Source organism: Oncorhynchus mykiss, chromosome 10, assembly GCF_057628025.1.
Source record: "Oncorhynchus mykiss isolate SJ-2025 chromosome 10, ASM5762802v1, whole genome shotgun sequence".
NCBI lineage: Eukaryota > Metazoa > Chordata > Actinopteri > Salmoniformes > Salmonidae > Oncorhynchus > Oncorhynchus mykiss.
This window is the reverse complement of record NC_143031.1, coordinates 12,035,677-12,055,908: the sequence shown is the minus strand read 5'-3', so window position 1 is coordinate 12,055,908 and position 20,232 is coordinate 12,035,677. Positions and strand designations below refer to the sequence as shown.

General features: G+C 42.5%; 1 protein-coding gene across 2 annotated transcripts; it reads right to left on the bottom strand.

The window, feature by feature from the left end:
* Nucleotides 1-900: 900 nt before the first annotated feature.
* Nucleotides 901-15,178, bottom strand: LOC110533349 (protein YIPF5). Of its 2 annotated transcripts, XM_021617460.3 has the most exons (6): nt 15,108-15,178; nt 13,288-13,410; nt 8,094-8,269; nt 4,295-4,440; nt 3,941-4,122; nt 901-3,649 (listed from the first exon to the last, which is right to left on the bottom strand). In XM_021617460.3, exons 2-6 carry the CDS (start codon nt 13,398-13,400, stop codon nt 3,487-3,489), a joined length of 780 nt encoding a protein of 259 aa, XP_021473135.1. In that variant the 5' UTR covers nt 13,401-13,410; nt 15,108-15,178; the 3' UTR covers nt 901-3,486. The 2 variants fall into 2 exon arrangements, with proteins under 2 accessions (XP_021473135.1, XP_090045096.1); XM_090188970.1 differs by lacking the exon at nt 8,094-8,269.
* Between the last annotated feature and the right edge of the window lie 5,054 nt (nt 15,179-20,232).

The window sequence follows — 20,232 nt, the reverse complement described above, 5'->3', positions numbered from 1 at the left end:
AAAAACAATCTATTCATACTGAAAGGATAAAATTATATAAAACAGTAACATACAATCTATTACCACAATATTATGGTCACTACAGCCAACGCGAACTGATATTTATTTGGATTAAACCTGTCACAAACACTATCAGTATACACTCGGTTTGGCTGAGTGATAACCTGGGTCATGTTACAGGCCTTAGTCACAGTAAGAAGCTTACTCTTTAAAGGACATCTAGATAACCAGTCAATGTTCTGGTTACCAAGAAAATAAAAGTATCAGAGATCTTATCTAACATCCCACATATATTCTCCCGATACTGACAGTTAGCACTTGGCCTATAGCAGCACCCTAAAAGAGGCTTCAGATGAGGCAGGTGAACCAGCAACCACAGCACTTCTACTTAATTGTCATGAGAACCTCTGAGCTTTACAGGAATATGGCTCTGAACATTTACCGCAACACCTCCCCCGTAGACATTCCTGTCTTTTCTGTAGATGTTATATCCTTGTTTCCCTACTGCTGTATGATCAAAGGTGCTGTCTTTAAGTGAGTCTCAGTAATGGCTAATATATTAAATATTACCTAAGATTAGCAAATACTAATCTCATGAACTTTGTTTCCGAGGCTACGTATTTATATCACCTTACTTTAAACTTTTCCTGGGTAGCTTATGTAAAACTGAACTCAATGATAATAGGTTCTATTTCTAATAATTATATTTCTGATAACAAAGAAGACGTTATACAGTAGACTCAGAGTGAGTGTGGTTTTGGTTCCAACACCCAGTCATTACAGGATGAATTCCAGAAATACCAAACCTTAAAATGTTTTAGGCTGAAAGCATGAGAAATACTAAAAATGGACTCCGGGCGGGACGCCACATCACGTGCATGTAAAAATGATGCAACGGACCATAGATGACATGAGATATTTTATTTAGATAGTGGCAGATAAAACCACCCAAGCACGACGCCCATCTATCAAGAATTTCCACATGACAAAAGCACAACATCGACTTTGATGTACAAAACAAATGATACAGTATATAAATACTTGGCCATATAAGAGCAGCACTGTAATTGCTCAGTGGCCTTGTGTCCGCCCTGAGATTGAAAGGTTGGGAGTTTGATCCCTGGCCGCATCATACAAAGAGACTAAGAATGGGACACGATGCGTCGCTGCCTGGCACTCAACATTAAGGAGATAGATTTTGGGTAAGGCCCTACGATAGACTAGCATCCTGTCCAGGGGGTATACTTGTATGTCAAGCTACCTCAGGAGATCTGCTCCTATGAGCCGTTCGAGCTAGCTCGTGAAAGGCTACTTACTGTATTTCCTCTGGGTTTTTTGAAATGCAGTATCCCCTTAACATTTGTTGACATTGAAAAGCACTCCATTTTCATTGCCGCATTTTGCTTAAGAGGGCAAAAATATAAAAACGAATCCATTTGAGGAGCTCAGGTTTAGCACAGAAACAAATCTATAGGAAAAACAAAAAAAAAAACCCAATGACCTTAAAACCCTGTGCTCATTAACAGCCTCTCAGATGACACCTGTGTGTGAAACCAAAATTCCAAAGCCACATTTTAATATCAGTCCAAAGTGAATGGCAAAAGACCAAAACTTTCAACCTGAAGTTAAAAAAAAAAAACTCAACGCATAGCCTACAGCAGGGGGGTTTCCAACCCTGTTCCTGGAGAACTTCCCTCCTGTAGATTGTCACTCCAACTCCAGTTGTAACTAACCTGGTTCAGTTTATCAACCAGCTAACTATTAGAAGGTGCGCTAGATTAAGGTTGGAGTGAAAACCTACAGGATAGTAGCTCTCCAGGAACAGGGCTGAAGTGAAAACCTACCGGATGGTAGCTCTCCAGGAACAGGGTTGGAGTGAAAACCTACCGGATGGTAGCTCTCCAGGAAGAGGGTTGGAGTGAAAACCTATCGGATGGTAGCTCTCCAGGAACAGGGTTGGAGTGAAAACCTACCGGATGGTAGCTCTCCAGGGACAGGGTTGAAAACAATAGAAAACTGATCAAATGCAAAATGCATGAAAAGGAGGATTTAAGTTAAGGTGTAGGAGACAAAACTCAGGATCTGTGAGCTCCTTCGTGTGTGGTTTAACAACCTGTAGTACAATACCATTACACAGTGAAACTTAACTTAAGGAAAGCATAGAAATAGCGTACAAAGAACATATCTACCGCTTCTTAGACTTGCTTTCAAATGAGAATGACAGAGCTATAACTCACATTTCTATGTGAATTTGGTCGGGTCGCCCAAAAGGTTACATATTTCAGCTTTAATGTGATCAACAAACTATCATTTTACAATAAAAATAAATGTGCCGGTAAATATGAACAAAAACTAGGTCATGAGGCACACATTAGCTGGTTCCCACTGGTCAATAGAGAAAATGAAAAAACAACATCTCTTATTTTTTTGGGACATAAATTCTTTGAGTCTGCATGTGTGCAGCTGTCATTACACAGGCACTGACTGACCAAAGTTCACAATCACACAAGCTGCATAACTAACACACCCTTGACCACATGTAGTTAGCTAAGGAGGCTCACTGTTAGGCCATGCGCCTAGGGCTGGGAAAGGGAAATAGTGGGGAAGGGCACAGAGCTTTGGTGTTTCAGCAATTTAAAACGATTTCAGCTTTGTAAGACATGTCTCTTCCGAGTTGCAAGTTGACCTCAGAGTACCCAGATGTGCATGTATGCATGAGAGGGCCGACAGAATTAACTGCTCTATTTCAAATCTCCTGCTTCAGTTGAATAAAATGTAAAATACTTGTGCAAACCATTTTCTGAAGGCCTCAAGGCTCAAATAAATCTAAGAAACAAACATACAGAATAAAGAAGCTTTACAGGGAATATAAGATTCTGTGGTGGTCGGTGGATGGGTGCTTAGTCCTGAATAGAAGGGGTTCGGAATTGATACTTTTGCGCGGACCTGTGTAGGCAGGTGTAAAAATGGAATGCAACAGACAGGGTAACTGGCCACACCACTGCGATGGGGGTGCAGCACAGAAGGGCCTCTGACAGGCCCTAAAGTTAGTTGGGTTTGTTGGTCCGTTTGCAGGGTGTAGACCAGTGTTTCCCAATGCCAGTCCTCCAGTACCTCCAATAGCATACACTTTTTTGTTGTAGCCCCAGAAAAAACTGACCTGATTCAACTCAATGAGGGCTTGATTAGTTGACAAGTTGAATCAGGTGTGCTTGTCCAGGGCTACAGGAAGAATGTGTTCTGTTGGTGGTACAGGACGATAGGAGTTGGAAAACACTGTTCTAGACCAGGGTTTCCCCAACTTTGTCCTGGTCCCACCACCTGGGTGCACATTTTGGTTTTGGATTTCTACACAACAGACTCAAATAATCAAAGCTTGAAGAGTTGGTTATTCAAAACATGTGTAGTACTAGGGCAAAAAAAGGAAATGTGCACCAGAGCCCCAGGACCGAGTTAGGGGAACCCTGGTGTAGACAGAAACAACATTTAGAAGACAGAGATAAGGGCGAAGACCCCGTAGAGGAGGGCACAGGGGTACGCCACCAGAAGCTGCTGTCCGTCCATGGCCAGGGCCGAGATGAAGATCTTGGAAGCAGAGAAACTGCACCAGCCAATTATCGTGGCTGCGATGATTATTCCAAACATGCCTCTGAAAAGGTAAATAAAGTTAGATCAGTTAGTAAAATGTCGGCATGTACCCGGACCACCAAACCCACTACCATTGCAGAAAAAAAATATCATAGGGAAAACACTGGTGTGGTTAAGATAATTGCACTGTAATACTCCATAAACAAACAAATAGGGCATCAAAAGTCAAAGGCTGATTATAAAATTGTTGTGCACCACCCGACACTTACAATAAACAGATACGATCTATTGTAGTGACACAGGACTTTACCATATTGAGCTAACCTCTTCTCAGGCCCATGTTTGTACTTACTGTAAAGACAAGATGACTCCGAAGCTGGCAAGGAGGATCATGGGTAGCAGGCAGTAGCCCAGTACGCTGGCGACACAGCCAAACGACACGCCGGTCATGCTCATTAAGTTGAGGAGGCAGTACATCCCCAGGCAGCCGATGGCACTGATGCCATACACATAGCCAAACTGGATCTTTCCTGTCTGTAGCAGTTAGACAGGAACATATAGACAACTCATCAGCCATCCCCTTTTACATAGTCATCTCTTCCCAGGACAAACAATGTTATATTATAGCACAAGGTAAAATGTAAAATACATATTGATACCATGTAAGTGTTTAAGTGATGTACTGCATCAATAGAATAGTTCTTACTAGAAGTAAGGTGGCTCCGAAGGCCAGACAGAACACCATGGGTCCAGCCAGGTCAGTCTCGTTCATAATGTTACCGTCTGCTGCCTTCATGGGGTGGAGCACTGTCAGGGTCTTCTGCCAGATGTGGTCAAAGTTTATGCCTAATTCTATGAGGCATTCCCATGAAAAGATATTAAAACAATGTCAGATATAAGACAAAGGGTTGGGTGAGAGGGACAACTCATTCATACAATAGTCTGAACAAAAATCTATATACCCCCTAGAATGAAATACACTTTACACTTAAATTACAAGGAAATTACAAGCCAAGAAATAAGTATTTATGACGAGAACGCATGTCTCCCTATGACACCACTGTATCAGATGAATGGAGTGGAAGATGTATGCCTACCTCCAAAATAAGATCCTCCCTAGCAGGATGGCCCTGGTGGCTCCTCCCTAGCAGGATGGCCCTGGTGGCTCCTCCCTAGCAGGATGGCCCTGGGGGCTCCTCCCTAGCAGGATGGCCCTGGTGGCTCCTCCCTAGCAGGATGGCCCTGGGGGCTCCTCCCTAGCAGGATGGCCCTGGTGGCTCCTCCCTAGCAGGATGGCCCTGGTGGCTCCTCCCTAGCAGGATGGCCCTGGTGGCTCCTCCCTAGCAGGATGGCCCTGGTGGCTCCTCCCTAGCATCCTTCCTGTTTGGCCCTGTCCGGGGGTGTCCTCGGATGGGGCCACAGTGTCTCCTGACCCCTCCTGTCTCAGCCTCCAGTATTTATGCTGCAGTAGTTTGTGTCGGGGGGCTAGGGTCAGTTTGTTATATCTGGAGTACTTCTCCTGTCCTATTCAGTGTCCTGTGTGAATTTAAGTATGCTCTCTCTAATTCTCTCTTTCTTTCTCTCTCTCGGAGGACCTGAGCCCTAGGACCATGTCTCAGGACTACCTGACATGATGACTCCTTGCTGTCCCCAGTCCACCTGGCCGTGCTGCTGCTCCAGTTTCAACTGTTCTGCCTTATTATTATTGGACCATGCTGGTCATTTATGAACATTTGAACATCTTGGCCATGTTCTGTTATAATCTCCACCCGGCACAGCCAGAAGAGGACTGGCCACCCCACATAGCCTGGTTCCTCTAGGTTTCTTCCTAGGTTTTGGCCTTTCTAGGGAGTTTTTCCTAGCCACCGTGCTTCTACACCTGCATTGCTTGCTGGTTGGGGTTTTAGGCTGGGTTTCTGTAGAGCACTTTGAGATATCAGCTGATGTACGAAGGGCTATATAAATACATTTGATTTGATTTAGCAGGATGGCCCTGGTGGCTCCTCCCCAGCAGGATGGCCCTGGTGGCTCCTCCCCAGCAGGATGGCCCTGGTGGCTCCTCCCCGACTGCAGACCCATTTAGTGCACACAGCTGGATAACTGGGCAACTCTGACTTAGACTTTCCCGTCTCAGGGGGAATGCAACACGGATACAGAACAGATCTCACTAAAGATCTCAAAGTTATACAGCTGCACCATTGAGATCATCTTGACTGGCTGCATCACCGCCTGGTATGGCAACGGCTTGGCATACGACTGCAAGACACTATGTCCCAGTACATCACTGGGGCCGAGCTCCAGAGGAAAGCCCTTAAAATGTTCCAATACTCCTGCCAGGCATGTACCGTTCTCTCTGTTACTTCACAGCAAGCAGTATCGATGCGCCAAGTCTGGAACCAACAGGACCCTGAACAGCTTCTATCCTAAGCCATGGGACGGCTAAATAGTTAACCAAATAGCTACCCAGACTACCTGCATAGACCCTTTTTGCACACACTCATCACATATGCTGCAGCTACTGTTCATTTTATATCCTGTTGCCTAGTCAACTTATCCCTAACTATATGAACCATCTACCTCAATTACCTCATACCCTTCCACTTCGACTTGGTACCCGTGTATAATGCCAGGTTATCATTACCGTGTATTTATTCCTACTTATTTGTATATTTTTCTCTGCGTTGTTGAGAAGGGCCAGTAAGTAAGCATTTCACTGTTAGTGACCGGGTGTTTACGAAGCATGCGACATAACATTTGATTTGAAGACATCTGAAACCCATCATACGGCTCCCCTGACTAGAGGTCGACCAATTAAATCGGCATGGACGCCAATTACATTACAATCCGAGGAAACTGCGTGGCAGGCTGACCACCTGTTAAGCGAGTGCAGCGTCTAAAGGACCTTGGCTCCTTGCATCCACAAGGTAAGTTGTTTGCTAGCATTGAACTTAAGATTGTTAACTTATTAAAAAAAACTATCACTAGTTAACTACACATGGTTGATGATATTACTAGTTTAACTAGCTTGTCCTGCGTTGCATATAATCAATGCGGTGCCTGTTAATTTATCATCGAATCACAGCCTTCTTCAACTTCACCAAACGGGTGATTTAACAAAAGCGCATTGCCGAAAAAAGCAATCTTTGCACAAATGTACCTAACCATAAACATCAATGTCTTGTTTAAAATCAATACACAGAAGTATATATTTTTAAACCTGCATATTTAGTTAAAAATTCATGTTAGCAGGCAATATTAACTAGGGAAATAGTGTCACTTCTCTTGCGTTCAGTGCAAGCAGAGTCAGGGTATATGCAACAATTTGCTTGGTTCGTTGCGAAATGTGAACTAATTTGCCAGAATTTTACATAATTATGACATAACATTGAAGGTTGTGCAATGTAACAGAAACATTTGGACCGTATTTCACTGAAAGAATCAACATTTTGTTTTTGAAATTATAGTTTCCGGATTTGACCATATTAAATGACCAAAGGCTGGTATTTCTGTGTGCTTATTATAATTAAGTCATGATTAGATAGAGTAGTCTGACTGAGCTGTGGTAGGCAGCAGCAGGCTCGTAAGCATTAATTTAAACTTTACTGTGTTTGCCAGCAGCTCTTAGCAATGCTTGAAACACAGCGCTGTTTATGACTTCAAGCCTATCAATTCCAGTGCCTATAAGAACAAAGGTATATGAAATACAAATGGTAGAGAGAAAAAGTCTAGCAATGCTTGAAACACAGCACTGTTTATGACTTCAAGCCTATCAATTCCAGTGCCTATAAGAACAAAGGTATATGAAATACAAATGGTAGAGAAAAAGTAAACGCATCATAATTCCTATAATAACTACAACCTAAAACTTAACTGGGAATATTGAACCACCAGCTTTCAGATGTTCTCAGCAAGGAACTTAAATGTTTGCTTTTTTACATGGCACATACTCTCTTCTCCCAACATGTTTTTACATTATTTAAACCAAATTGAACATGTTTCACTATTTATTTATTTATTTTTGAGACTAAATAGATTTTATTTATTATATTAAGTTAAAATAAGTGTTAATTCAGTATTGTTGCAATTGTCATTATTACAAATATATAAATAAATAAAATATCCGATTTAAAATCGGTATCTGCTTTTTTAAACTCCAATAAATCGGAATTGCCGTTGACAAATCGTCGGTCGACCTCGACCTCTGACCACTCTTTCACCTTGAGGAAATTCCAGCGTCTTTCATTCCCCCAATCAATCCCAAGTATGAAGCCCCCATGCTCTGGCCCCCATGCTCTGGCATAAGTCTGAGAGTATAGGATCCAATCGAAAACCTCCACCTGGCTTCTGATAGATCACGTGGAATTTGTGCCATATTGCTTAAAACTAGCCAATCCTCTCAGATCAACAAAGGTGCCTAGGGAGGTGGATGAAAGGGCTTGATTTGGGATAAAGCATTCTTAACCATCCCTTTCCCCTGTGGAGTCTCACCACCGGGTTATCCTTACCCTCCAGCAACGGGGGCTCGTCGTCAAAGCTGCTGCCGTACATGGACTGTGTGGGGGAAGGTGTGAAGGCCGGTGTGGGCTGGTAGATCTGGCCGGTGTAGGGCTGCTGAGGTTGCATCATCCCTGGGGCTGCGTATCCCATTGGCTGGGAGTAGTCATACTGACCATATTGACCCCTGGGGTGACACATAGGAACACTTCTCAGAACCCCTCCATGGCTTTATTAAAACACAAACATGTCACGTCTCAAGCTAGTAAGCAACATGGGAACAGAACTAACAAAACTGGCCCTTGTGAGAAATTGGAGACAGGCTTTTCTAAAGTGTAGCTATTCTCAGATCACAGTGAGTTAGAGAAGTGACTGATCAAATCAACTTTTATTGGTTGCATACACAGATTTGCAGATGTTCTCAGGTGCAGCGATACTCTAGCGTTTTTAGCGCCAACAGTGTAGTAATAATACCTAGCAATACAAAACGCACATAAAGTCAAGTAAATTAAGCCCCTTTGCTTCCAGAACAGCCCGATTTATTTGGGGCATGGAAACATTGCTCAATTGGTATCAAGAGACCTAACGTGCGCCAGGAAAACATTTCCCAAACCATCACCCCACCAGCCTGTACCGCTGACACCTGGTAGGATGGGGCCATGGACTCATTCCTCTTACGCCAAATCCTGACTGCCATCAGCATGACGGGATTCGTCAAACCAGGCGTGGTTTTTCCACTCAATTGTCCAATGTGTCCACTGGAGCGGCTTCTTGTTTCTAGCTGATTGGAAAGAAAACCGGTGTGGTGACATGTTATGCGGTCCGAGATGCCGTTCTGCACACCACTGTTGTACTGCGCTGTTATTTGCCCATTTGTGGCCTGCCTGTTAGTTTGCACGATTCTTGCCATTCTCCTTTGACCTCTCATCAACGAGCTGTTTTCGCCCAAAGGACTACCGTTTTTTCAGCATTTTCAGTAAACCCTAGACACCGTCATATGTGAAAAGCCCAGGGGGCCGGATGTTTGAGATACTGAAACTGGCACACCTGGCACTGACAATCATACCACACTCAAAGTTGCTTAGGTAATTTGTTTTGCCCATTCTAACATTCAATCAAACAGTAACTGAATGCCTCGATGTCTGCTATCTATATATCGCCACTGCCACGTGACTCACTGTCTGTAGGAGCGAACCATTTCTTGAACAGGGTGGTGTACTTAATAAAATGGCCACTGTGTGTGTGTGTATACAGTACCAGTCAAAAGTTTGGACAACTACTCGTTCAAGGGTTTCTTTATTCTTACTATTTTCTACATTGTAGAATAATAAAGACAAACTATGAAATAACACGTACTGAATCATGTAGTAACCAAAGAAAAGTTCAATCAAAATCTATTTTATATTTGAGATTCCGCAAAGAAGCCACCCTTTGCCTTAATGACAGCTTTGCACACATTGCATTCTCTCAACCAGCTTCAAGTGGAATGCTTTTCCAACAGAGTTCCCACATATGCTGAGCACTTGTTGGCTGCTTTTCCTTCACTCTGCGGTCCAACTCATCCCAAACCATCTCAGATGGGTTGAAGTCGGGTGATCGTGGAGGCCAGGTCATCTGCTGTGCAGTCTCCTGTAGTCTACGATTAGCTCCTTTGTTTTGTTGAAGTTGAGGGAGAGGTTATTTTCCTTGTACCACTTCTGTCAGAGTGCTCTCCTCCTCACTGTAGGTTGTCTCATTGTGGTTGGTAATACCTCGTTTCAGGAAGTGATGTCACTGAGTACTGCCACTAATAATAAAAAATAAAAATAAAAAATAATAATAATAATAATAATAATAATAATAATAATATATACAGTGCCTTGCGAAAGTATTCGGCCCCCTTGAACTTTGCGACCTTTTGCCACATTTCAGGCTTCAAACAAAGATATAAAACTATTTTTTTGTGAAGAATCAACAACAAGTGGGACACAATCATGAAGCGGAACGACATTTATTGGATATTTCAAACTTTTTTAACAAATCAAAAACTGAAAAATTGGGCGTGCAAAATTATTCAGCCCCCTTAAGTTAAAACTTTGTAGCGCCACCTTTTGCTGCGATTACAGCTGTAAGTCGCTTGGGGTATGTCTATCAGTTTTGCACATCGAGAGACTGACATTTTTTCCCATTCCTCCTTGCAAAACAGCTCGAGCTCAGTGAGGTTGGATGGAGAGCATTTGTGAACAGCAGTTTTCAGTTCTTTCCACAGATTCTCGATTGGATTCAGGTCAGGACTTTGACTTGGCCATTCTAACGCCTGGATATGTTTATTTTTGAACCATTCCATTGTAGATTTTGCTTTATGTTTTGGATCATTGTCTTGTTGGAAGACAAAGCTCTGTCCCAGTCTCAGGTCTTTTGCAGACTCCTTCAGGTTTTCTTCCAGAATGGTCCTGTATTTGGCTCCATCCATCTTCCCATCAATTTTAACCATCTTCCCTGTCCCTGATGAAGAAAAGCAGGCCCAAACCATGATGCTGCCACCACCATGTTTGACAGTGGGGATGGTGTGTTCAGCTGTGTTGCTTTTACGCCAAACATAACGTTTTGCATTGTTGCCAAAAAGTTCAATTTTGGTTTCATCTGACCAGAGCACCTTCTTCCACATGTTTGGTGTGTCTCCCAGGTGGCTTGTGGCAAACTTTAAACAACACTTTTTATGGATATCTTTAAGAAATGGCTTTCTTCTTGCCACTCTTCCATAAAGGCCAGATTTGTGCAATATACGACTGATTGTTGTCCTATGGACAGGGTCTCCCAACTCAGCTGTAGATCTCTGCAGTTCATCCAGAGTGATCATGGGCCTCTTGGCTGCATCTCTGATCAGTCTTCTCCTTGTATGAGCTGAAAGTTTAGAGGGACGGCCAGGTCTTGGTAGATTTGCAGTGGTCTGATACTCCTTCCATTTCAATATTATCGCTTGCACAGTGCTCCTTGGTATGTTTAAAGCTTGGGAAATCTTTTTGTATCCAAATCCAGCTTTAAACTTCTTCACAACAGTATCTCGGACCTGCCTGGTGTGTTCCTTGTTCTTCATGATGCTCTCTGCGCTTTTAACGGACCTCTGAGACTATCACAGTGCAGGTGCATTTATACGGAGACTTGATTACACACAGGTGGATTGTATTTATCATCATTAGTCATTTAGGTCAACATTGGATCATTCAGAGATCCTCACTGAACTTCTGGAGAGAGTTTGCTGCACTGAAAGTAAAGGGGCTGAATAATTTTGCACGCCCAATTTTTCAGTTTTTGATTTGTTAAAAAAGTTTGAAATATCCAATAAATGTTGTTCCACTTCATGATTGTGTCCCACTTGTTGTTGATTCTTCACAAAAAAATACAGTTTTATATCTTTATGTTTGAAGCCTGAAATGTGGCAAAAGTTCAAGGGGGCCGAATACTTTCGCAAGGCACTGTATATATAAGCAGTGTGCAGCGTTTTCCTTTCTGTTTTCCATGAGTTTGCCTACAACTCCAGCACCTTGATGTCCGTATGTTCTTCAGCTTTAGTAAACAGTCCTACCACTGTTTGGTCATCGGCAAACTTGATGATTATGCGTGGCCACACACTTATGGGTGAACAGTAGGGGCTGAGCACAAGGGGCTGAGCAAGCACACATGCGGGGGGCCCCCTGTTGAGGATCAGCGTGGCAGATGTGGTGAAGGTAGGCAACAACACTTGAGGTCGGCCCATCAGGAAGTCCAGGCCTGCCAACCGTGTCAAACTTTTTAGAGTACCAGCTGGAAATTGGATATTCATGTGCTTAAACATTATGGATCACACCTGGTTCAGTTCAGTCCATTGAAAAGGTATTTACAAAACAAATAAAATATTCATACTGATAAGTACAGAAAATATAAAATGTATGTTTTGTGGAATTAGCACAGATTGTATGTTTATACCATTACATGTTCAGTGAAGAATGGAGATAATTATCTAGAATGTTTTTCTATGCACATGCCCCCAAGTTTAGTCTCTATAGTAGAGGAACGCATGTCACCTCTCAAACAGGGCCAGCTCACAAGTATTGGCTTTTTAGGCACGGTTCCTAAATCAACACTAAAAACTAAATCATTTTGAAAACATAAAAACAAAAACAAATGATTGCATCGACACAGACCGCAAACTGGTTACGCAAAGCTTAAGTAGGCTACCTCAAAGGGAATCTGACCGCTGTTCGCTAGAAGAGTCTGCCGTTTCAGCCGATGTGAAGGTGCCTATTAGATTTCTTTGCAGCACATACATCATTTCAGATTTTCGAAATTGATAAAATCTCAAATCTAGTGCAAAGGCATTTTAGAAGCATTACCTCTTTAGCTAATACCTGACACTGAATCATTCTCCATCACGCAGTCTTCTAAACTCCCCACTCCATTTAATGCCAAGATATTTATATTTATTTTACTTTTGTTATGCTTTTTGTGACGTGGATCATAATTAGTCTATCAGGATGCGTGATCCTCGTAATGTTACGTGGAAAATACAACTAATGGGACGCAGAATTAAATGTATCAAACTCGCACAAATTCAACCAGATATTTTTCGTATTTGCATTTAATTTCTTTCACTAGCAAATGCGAGTGAACTGCTGGCACTTTAGAGCCCGCTGAACGTCCATCTTATGTTCGCTAACGTTAGCTTGAAACAATTAGTGTTTACCTTTCCACAACACACGGAGTCGATAAGGGATTTGTCCATGTGTTTACGTACAGCTGAGTCGGAAAACTCAGCATCACAAAAAAGAGGAAGGGCAGACACGGGGGTAGCTACATCGAATAATGATGTATTCATCTCCATGTCCATTGACACAAACTCTGTACATGTCTACATGTTGCAGCTCGAGAATCGGGATGTTAGATTTATTTTTCATTCAATAAATAATCAGACCCTATTCATTTCTGCGTACTTTTAACTCGGATCTCGTACATGAACAGAATTGCACAGTTGGTACGCAAAATGCAGGCATGTTGGCAGGTCTGCAAGTTGGCAGTTAACCCACTGTTCCTAGGCCGTCAATGAAAATAAGAATTTGTTCTTAACTGACTTGCCTAGTTAAATAAAGGTCAAATAAAAAATTTAAAAGGTGGAAGTGATACGGTCCTTAACTTGCCTCTCAAAGCACTTCATGATTAATGCACTACTAACAGGTTGACAAAACTTACTGTTTGTAGGGATCTTCTGTGTTACTGTAGCCATATCCAGCTGGTTGCCCGTGGTCATCTACACTGTAGCTGGACTGGTAGAAATCTGTGTTGAGGTTGTCAAACCCTGACATTTCTGACCGTCTGCCTAGACTAGTAAGGCTGGAGGAGAAAATTGTCAACAGTATTCAATAGATGGCATAGCACAGCTTCTTGACGCATAGGCATCTGGGAAGTTATTGTGTGTGTTATTCCTGCCTTTCATCCTTTCAAGTAACTAGCTAAATCAGATTAGCCTAGTGAGATGGCAAACGTTAGCTAGAAACGCAGCATCATGGGGAACGCCATTCGCCAACTTTCAAGACGTTAATCCATCTGAACAGTGACATTGATGTTGTGCAATCATACCGAACTCTGTAAGCATTCAGTTTTCATTTGGGATAATAGCTAGCTAGCTGCAACATAGCTATCTGGCTGGATAGCTAACAGCTAATAATGTCGGTGCAGCGAAGATACTGATAACCAACACCTTCGCCTGGAAACCCAAAATTGAATTCTACGTCGGGCAGAAATTAATGTTTGAATCAGGAAAGTTCTCACATCCTCTACAAGTCACAATGTTGAATAAAAACATTTTAACTTTGCCAGTTGTCCGTGCGGTTGGTCCATTTGGGGGTAGGCATGCGAGACAATATTCACAGGAAAGTGTAATTAAATGAACGTTTTAAAGCGCTGGTAGTGCATTTACATTTCTATCACCAGAAGCATGGCACAATATTAAAATATAGCTGGTGCACGAGTTTACTTTGTTCTGCCCGCATGTTTCAGGTGTAGATGTAGAAATCTGAACACACTACCAGGCTTTGAAAAGTTTATGTAATTATACTTTCCTGTGGATATATTGTTTCACATTCCTACCGACAAAAAGGGCCATCCACACGGACAACCAGTAAAATACGTGAAAATAATGAAGATATAATTGCATTCAACAATTCTGACTTGTAGACATGAGAGGTAGCTTTCTTGATTCAAACGATAATTTCTCCACGATATAGAAATCAACGTAATTCAATGTTTGGTTTCCAGGAAACTAAGGTCTTAGTTTGTGGTTGACCTCTTTACTTTACTGCTAGATTAGCAAATACTGTATTTACGTTTCTTACCAATTTTAGGCTGCATTTACAGGCAGCCCATAATTCTTTTTTATTACACCAATAGGTATTTTGACAAATCACATCAGATATTTTTCAGAGCTGAACTGATTGAGAAAAACGCCACATTAGTGAAAACAAGGCTGCCTGTGTAAAAGTACCCAGGCAGATGTAGCTTTAATCAGGAGTTCAATGAAATTATAGCTAACGTTCGTTTTTTTAAACTACACAATTCGGCACCGGGCTCGTTACCTAACGGTGAAGTCATTGTTGGGTAACATTAGTTAGCTAACTAATTGTGTTAGCCAAAGTAGTGACCAGCTAGCCAACCAACCGAAAAAGGTGCTAGGTAGTTTGCTAACGAGGTCAGCTAGCTAGTGCACAGTTAACGTGAGCCAATAATAATGTAGCGAAATGTTAGCTAAATTAAAACGATATCTAGCTAACTCGTTAATTCACTAAAAACGGTGGTAGCTACCTAATTATCAGCTAACTATGCAAATGTATTTAAAGTTAACTGGCTGCTGCCTAGCTTAGACTTAGAGCAGAATGTCAGAGTGGCTGGTACGTTAGCTCGTTTATAGCACAACTGAAAACATACTAAATTAATGTGGGCCTCGATAAAATACTTAATCAAGCTATATATATTTATGTACTATGGCCTTCACAAAGCAATACTAACTGTTTTACCTGCAACGTAGAACAATTCTACTCTGGACTCCGCCAACTTAGCTACGTGTCAAGAGAATAATATCAGCAACACTAAAACAGTACTTCCGGGTCCCGAATTCCGAACATTTAAAAAATAAAAGTCCTCCACGTAATAGTAGAAAAGTGTCAACAACCTGTATTTCTTCATGTCATATAAAAATATTAATCCCATATTTAAGTGACACACGCATTATGACACACATGTAAAGTCCATGCAGAATAAGAGCACCTCCTCCCAGCTGCCCACTGCACTGAGGCTAGGAAACAATGTCACCACCGATAAATCCACTATAATTGAGAATTTCAATAAGCATTTTTCTACGGCTGGCCATGCTTTCCACCTGGCTACCCCTACCCCGGTCATCAGCCCTGCACTCCCCACAGCAACTCGCCCAAGCCTCCCCATTTCTCCTTCACCCAAATCCAGGTAACTGATGTTCTGAAAGAGCTGCAAAATCTGGACCCCTACAAATCAGCCGGGCTAGACAATCTGGACCCCCTCTTTCTAAAATTATCTGCCAAAATTGTTGCAACCCCTATTACTAGCCTGTTCAACCTCTCTTTTGTATCGTCTGAGATTCCCAAAGATTGTAAAGCTGCTGCGGTCATCCCCCTCTTGAAAGGGGGAGACACTCTATTCCCAAACTGCTACAGACCTATATCTATCCTACCCTGCCTCTCAAAGGTCTTCGAAAGCCAAGTTAACAAACAGATTACCGACCATCTCGAATCCCACCGTACCTTCTCCGCTATGCAATCTGGTATCAGAGCTAGTCATGGGTGCACCTAAACGATATCATAACCACCATCGATAAAAGACAATTCTGAGCAGCTGTATTCATCGACCTGGCCAAGGCTTTCGACTCTGTCAATCACCACATTCTTATCGGCAGAGTCAACAGCCTTGGTTTCTCAAATAACCGCCTCGCCTGTTTCACCACCTACTTCTCTGATAGAGTTCAGTGTGTCAAATCGGAGGGCCTGTTGTCCGGACCTCTGGCAGCCTCTATGGGAGTGCCACAGGGTTCAATTCTCGGGCCGACTCTCTTCTCTGTATACATCAATGATGTCGCTCTTCCTGCTGGTGATTCTCTGATCCACCTCTACGCAGACGACACCATTCTGTATACTTCTGGCCCTTCTTTGGATACTGTGTTAACGACGAGCTTCAATGCCATACAACTCTCCTTCCGTGGCCTCCAACTGCTCTTAAATGCAAGTTAAACTAAATGCATGCTCTTCAACCAATCGCTGCCCGCACCTGCCCGACTGTCCAGCATCACAACTCTGGACGGTTCTGACTTAGAATATGTGGACAACTACAAGTGCCTATGTGTCTGGTTAGACTGTAAACTCTCCTTCCAGACTCAGATTAAGCATCTCCAATCCAAAATTAAATCTAAAATCGGGTTCCTATTTCGCAACAAAGCATCCTTCACTCATGCTGCCAAACATACCCTCGTAAAACTGACCATCCAACCGATCCTCGATTTCGGCGATGTCATTTTCAAAATAGCCTCCAATACCCTACTCAACAAATTGGATGCAGTCTATCACAGTGCAATCCGTTTTGTCACCAAAGCCCCATATACTACCCACCATTGCGACCTGTACCCCCTCGTTGGCTGGCCCTCGCTTCATACTCGTCGCCAAACCCATTGGCTCCAGGTCATCTACAAGTCTTTTCTAGGTAAAGCCCCGCCTTATCTCAGCTCACTGGTCACCATAGCAGCACCCACCCGTAGCACGCGCTCCAGCAGGTATATTTCACTGGTCAACCCCCAAAGCCAATTCCTCCTTTGGCCACCTTTCCTTCCAGTTCTCTGCTGCCAATGACTGGAACGAACTGCAAAAATCACTGAAGCTGGAGACTCATATCTCCCTCACTAACTTTAAGCACCAGCTGTCAGAGCAGCTCACAGATCACTGCACCTGTACATAGCCCATCTGTAAATAGCCCATCCAACTACCTCATCCCCATACTGTATTTATTTATTAATCTTTCTCGTTTGCACCCAAGTATCTCTACTTGCAAATTCATCTTCTGCACATCTATCACTCCAGTGTTTAATTGCTATATTGTAATTACTTCGCCACCATGGCCTATTTATTGCCTTGCCTCCCTTAGCTTACCTCATTTGCACACACTGTATATAGACTTTTTTCTTCTGTATTATCGACTATATGTTTGTTTATTCCATGTGTAACTCGGTGTATGTGTCGAACTGCTTTGCTTTATCTTGGCCAGGTTGCTGATGTAAATGAGAACTTGTTCTCAACTAGCCTACCAGGTTAAATAAAGGTGGAATAAAATTAAAAATATATATTTGGGTTTTAAAACATGTTCTAAGGTCAAATAAACGTCCCCAATGCAAATCAATGTATCTGAAATACACATGAGCTTATAGAGCATAAACTATTCTAGGTGCTGCAGTAAAAGTATTATGGGGAGTACTCAGTAGGGTATGTAAAATCTATATTTGGTGTCATTTCACGGGGCTCAGAATAATACGGAGTGCTGCTGGACTTTTTGTCTGTGGTCAAAATGCTTACAATGAGGTGTCTGGACACCAGAGTATGTGAGAGGAGTTGAACGGGTCGGTAATCCCGCACATCACTCATGGTGCTCCACATCCAATGCTAAAAACCGCTCTGCACTCACAGGAAAAAAACTGCAGCTCCGAATTCACTCCATTCATTAAAATCACAATTTAACCAACACCCATCAATTTTTGTGAATACCTGGAGCTACCACATGATTTGAATAAAAAGTATTTTAATAAACATGAAAAGGAGAATGTAAGAAGCGCTCATCATTTCAAATAGGCTACATGTCATATTAAACAGCATATAAACACTAAATAGGTCAGGAGTCAGACAGGGAGCCTAAGAAGGAACTAAAATGTATTATTTAGGCTATATTATTATAATTATTTCAAGGCTATAGCCTACAAAGAAATGCATTGTGAAGTATTTGGGAGTGCGACAACAGGCTGGTAGGGACATAAAGCGCTCACCATTTAAACAACATTTCTTTGTATTAAAACATTATGGATTATAAATTGCCCATACAGGCTGTGACTTAGAATTAAATACAAATTAAACAAAAAATGCCTTATTAGGCTCAGTGCCTTTGAATTTGTTTTTAAGAAACACGAGTTTCAGTCTCCTGCGATGGTGCCTGGAGAGTAGGCCAGCAGCAGAGAATAACTTCTCCACTCGCAGAGCCCTTGGGGATGCACAACACCCTTCAGAGCCCTTGGGGATGCACAACACCCTTCAGAGCCCTTGGGGATGCAAAACACCCTTCAGAGCCCTTGGGGATGCACAACACCCTTCAGAGCCCTTGGGGATGCAAAACACCCTTCAGAGCCCTTGGGGATGCACAACACCCTTCAGAGCCCTTGGGGATGCAAAACACCCTTCAGAGCCCTTGGGGATGCACAACACCCTTCAGAGCCCTTGGGGATGCACAACACCCTTCAGAGCCCTTGGGGATGCAAAACACCCTTCAGAGCCCTTGGGGATGCACAACACCCTTCAGAGCCCTTGGGGATGCAAAACACCCTTCAGAGCCCTTGGGGATGCAAAACACCCTTCAGAGCCCTTGGAGAGCCCCAGTTTTTTTTGTCTTCTTCTATAAGTAGGCCTAAAGGTTTTAAGGCAAAATAACCCAATCAAAACGGAAAGCTCCTTGAAAGTGAGGATATACCAGGCCTATTGTATAGATAATATAACACAAATGAACTAAACTTTTAAGAGATCAGATGTTTTGTTTATAATACTTTGCTACAATGACACACTTACTTAGCTACCCAACTCGTTCCTTTATTTTAGCATGTGTATGTAACAAGTACACCATCATGCTTTCGGGATATGTGTCTTTTCAGATTCCTCAATGATTCTTTAGTTGTGGACACTACATCACCGCACTCTCTCTCTTGCTCTTGGTCCTCATCTTAGTAAGTCACCTTGATTTTGCACCTTTGTCTTTTGTCAGTTTCTTTCTGAAAATATTTTGCTAACTCCATAACAGTAGCTAAAGCAAGGGCTATAGCAGCACACACGTAGACTACAAATGCATACTGGGCCGGGCATGTCCTGAGATCGTGAAGTGAGCGCTATTTGGAGCGCTACTGGAGCGGGCGAGAAGGCTGAAGCTAGCCTTTTGGAATCTCGCTCTTCACTCCAGTCAAATTGGGTGTGTTCTGCTCCTCTCTCCTTAACGCTCCAGCTCCGCTCCGCTCACATACTCCGCTGGATACTACATGGTAAAAATATAGCACTGTACAGGAAAAATGATTATTTGTGCCGATGTTTAAGTTTTTCTTTCAGTAATTGCAGTGACTTGATTTCCCAAAAGTTATTTGTGTTGTACAGACTTTATGTATCTCGTCCAATCACACGCTTCTGATCTGAGCAGCCAAACATCAGAGGTCGGCATTGGCTATTCATTCCCTGAGCACCTTATATACGACACTATTATGTCATGACAATGCAAGTTGCTCCCTCTCTGGAGCTTGATCCTTTTCTGAGTGACTGAAATGTTAGGATATCGAAAATGTACTACACAGTAAGGATTGGACTCTTCAATCTTTCATGCAAATAGGCCTACCCATGAGAATGTTTTGAAGTACAGTACCAACCTCATCTCTCAGAAAGGACCCTCTCCCCTTCATCACGAGTCAATGTAAACACACAATTATTATGATTTGTACAACAAAACCCTCCAAAATCTGCCTCATCTGACAAAAACACATTTCAGTGTATCCTCGCTTATTTCAACTTCAACCTCTCCGGTTAAATGCTGCTCATCTGATTCAGTTTTCATAGAGTTTAAGATTGCCTCATCTGATAAACTTCTACCATAACTTTCTGTATCTTGGGTTTCTGAGATTTGATTGAGCTGCTCCACTGACACTCCATCATATGACATCTTGGCTACATCAGGATGAAAATCAGAAGCATGTTCTTTATCATCAAAAGTGTGTACATTTTGCACTCTGAGGGTCTTCGCTGAGCAGTTGACAATCCCTCATTTGAACTCTCCTCAGGCAATAGGTTCTGAACATGAGCCTCGTTTACATTCTCTGTTTATAATATT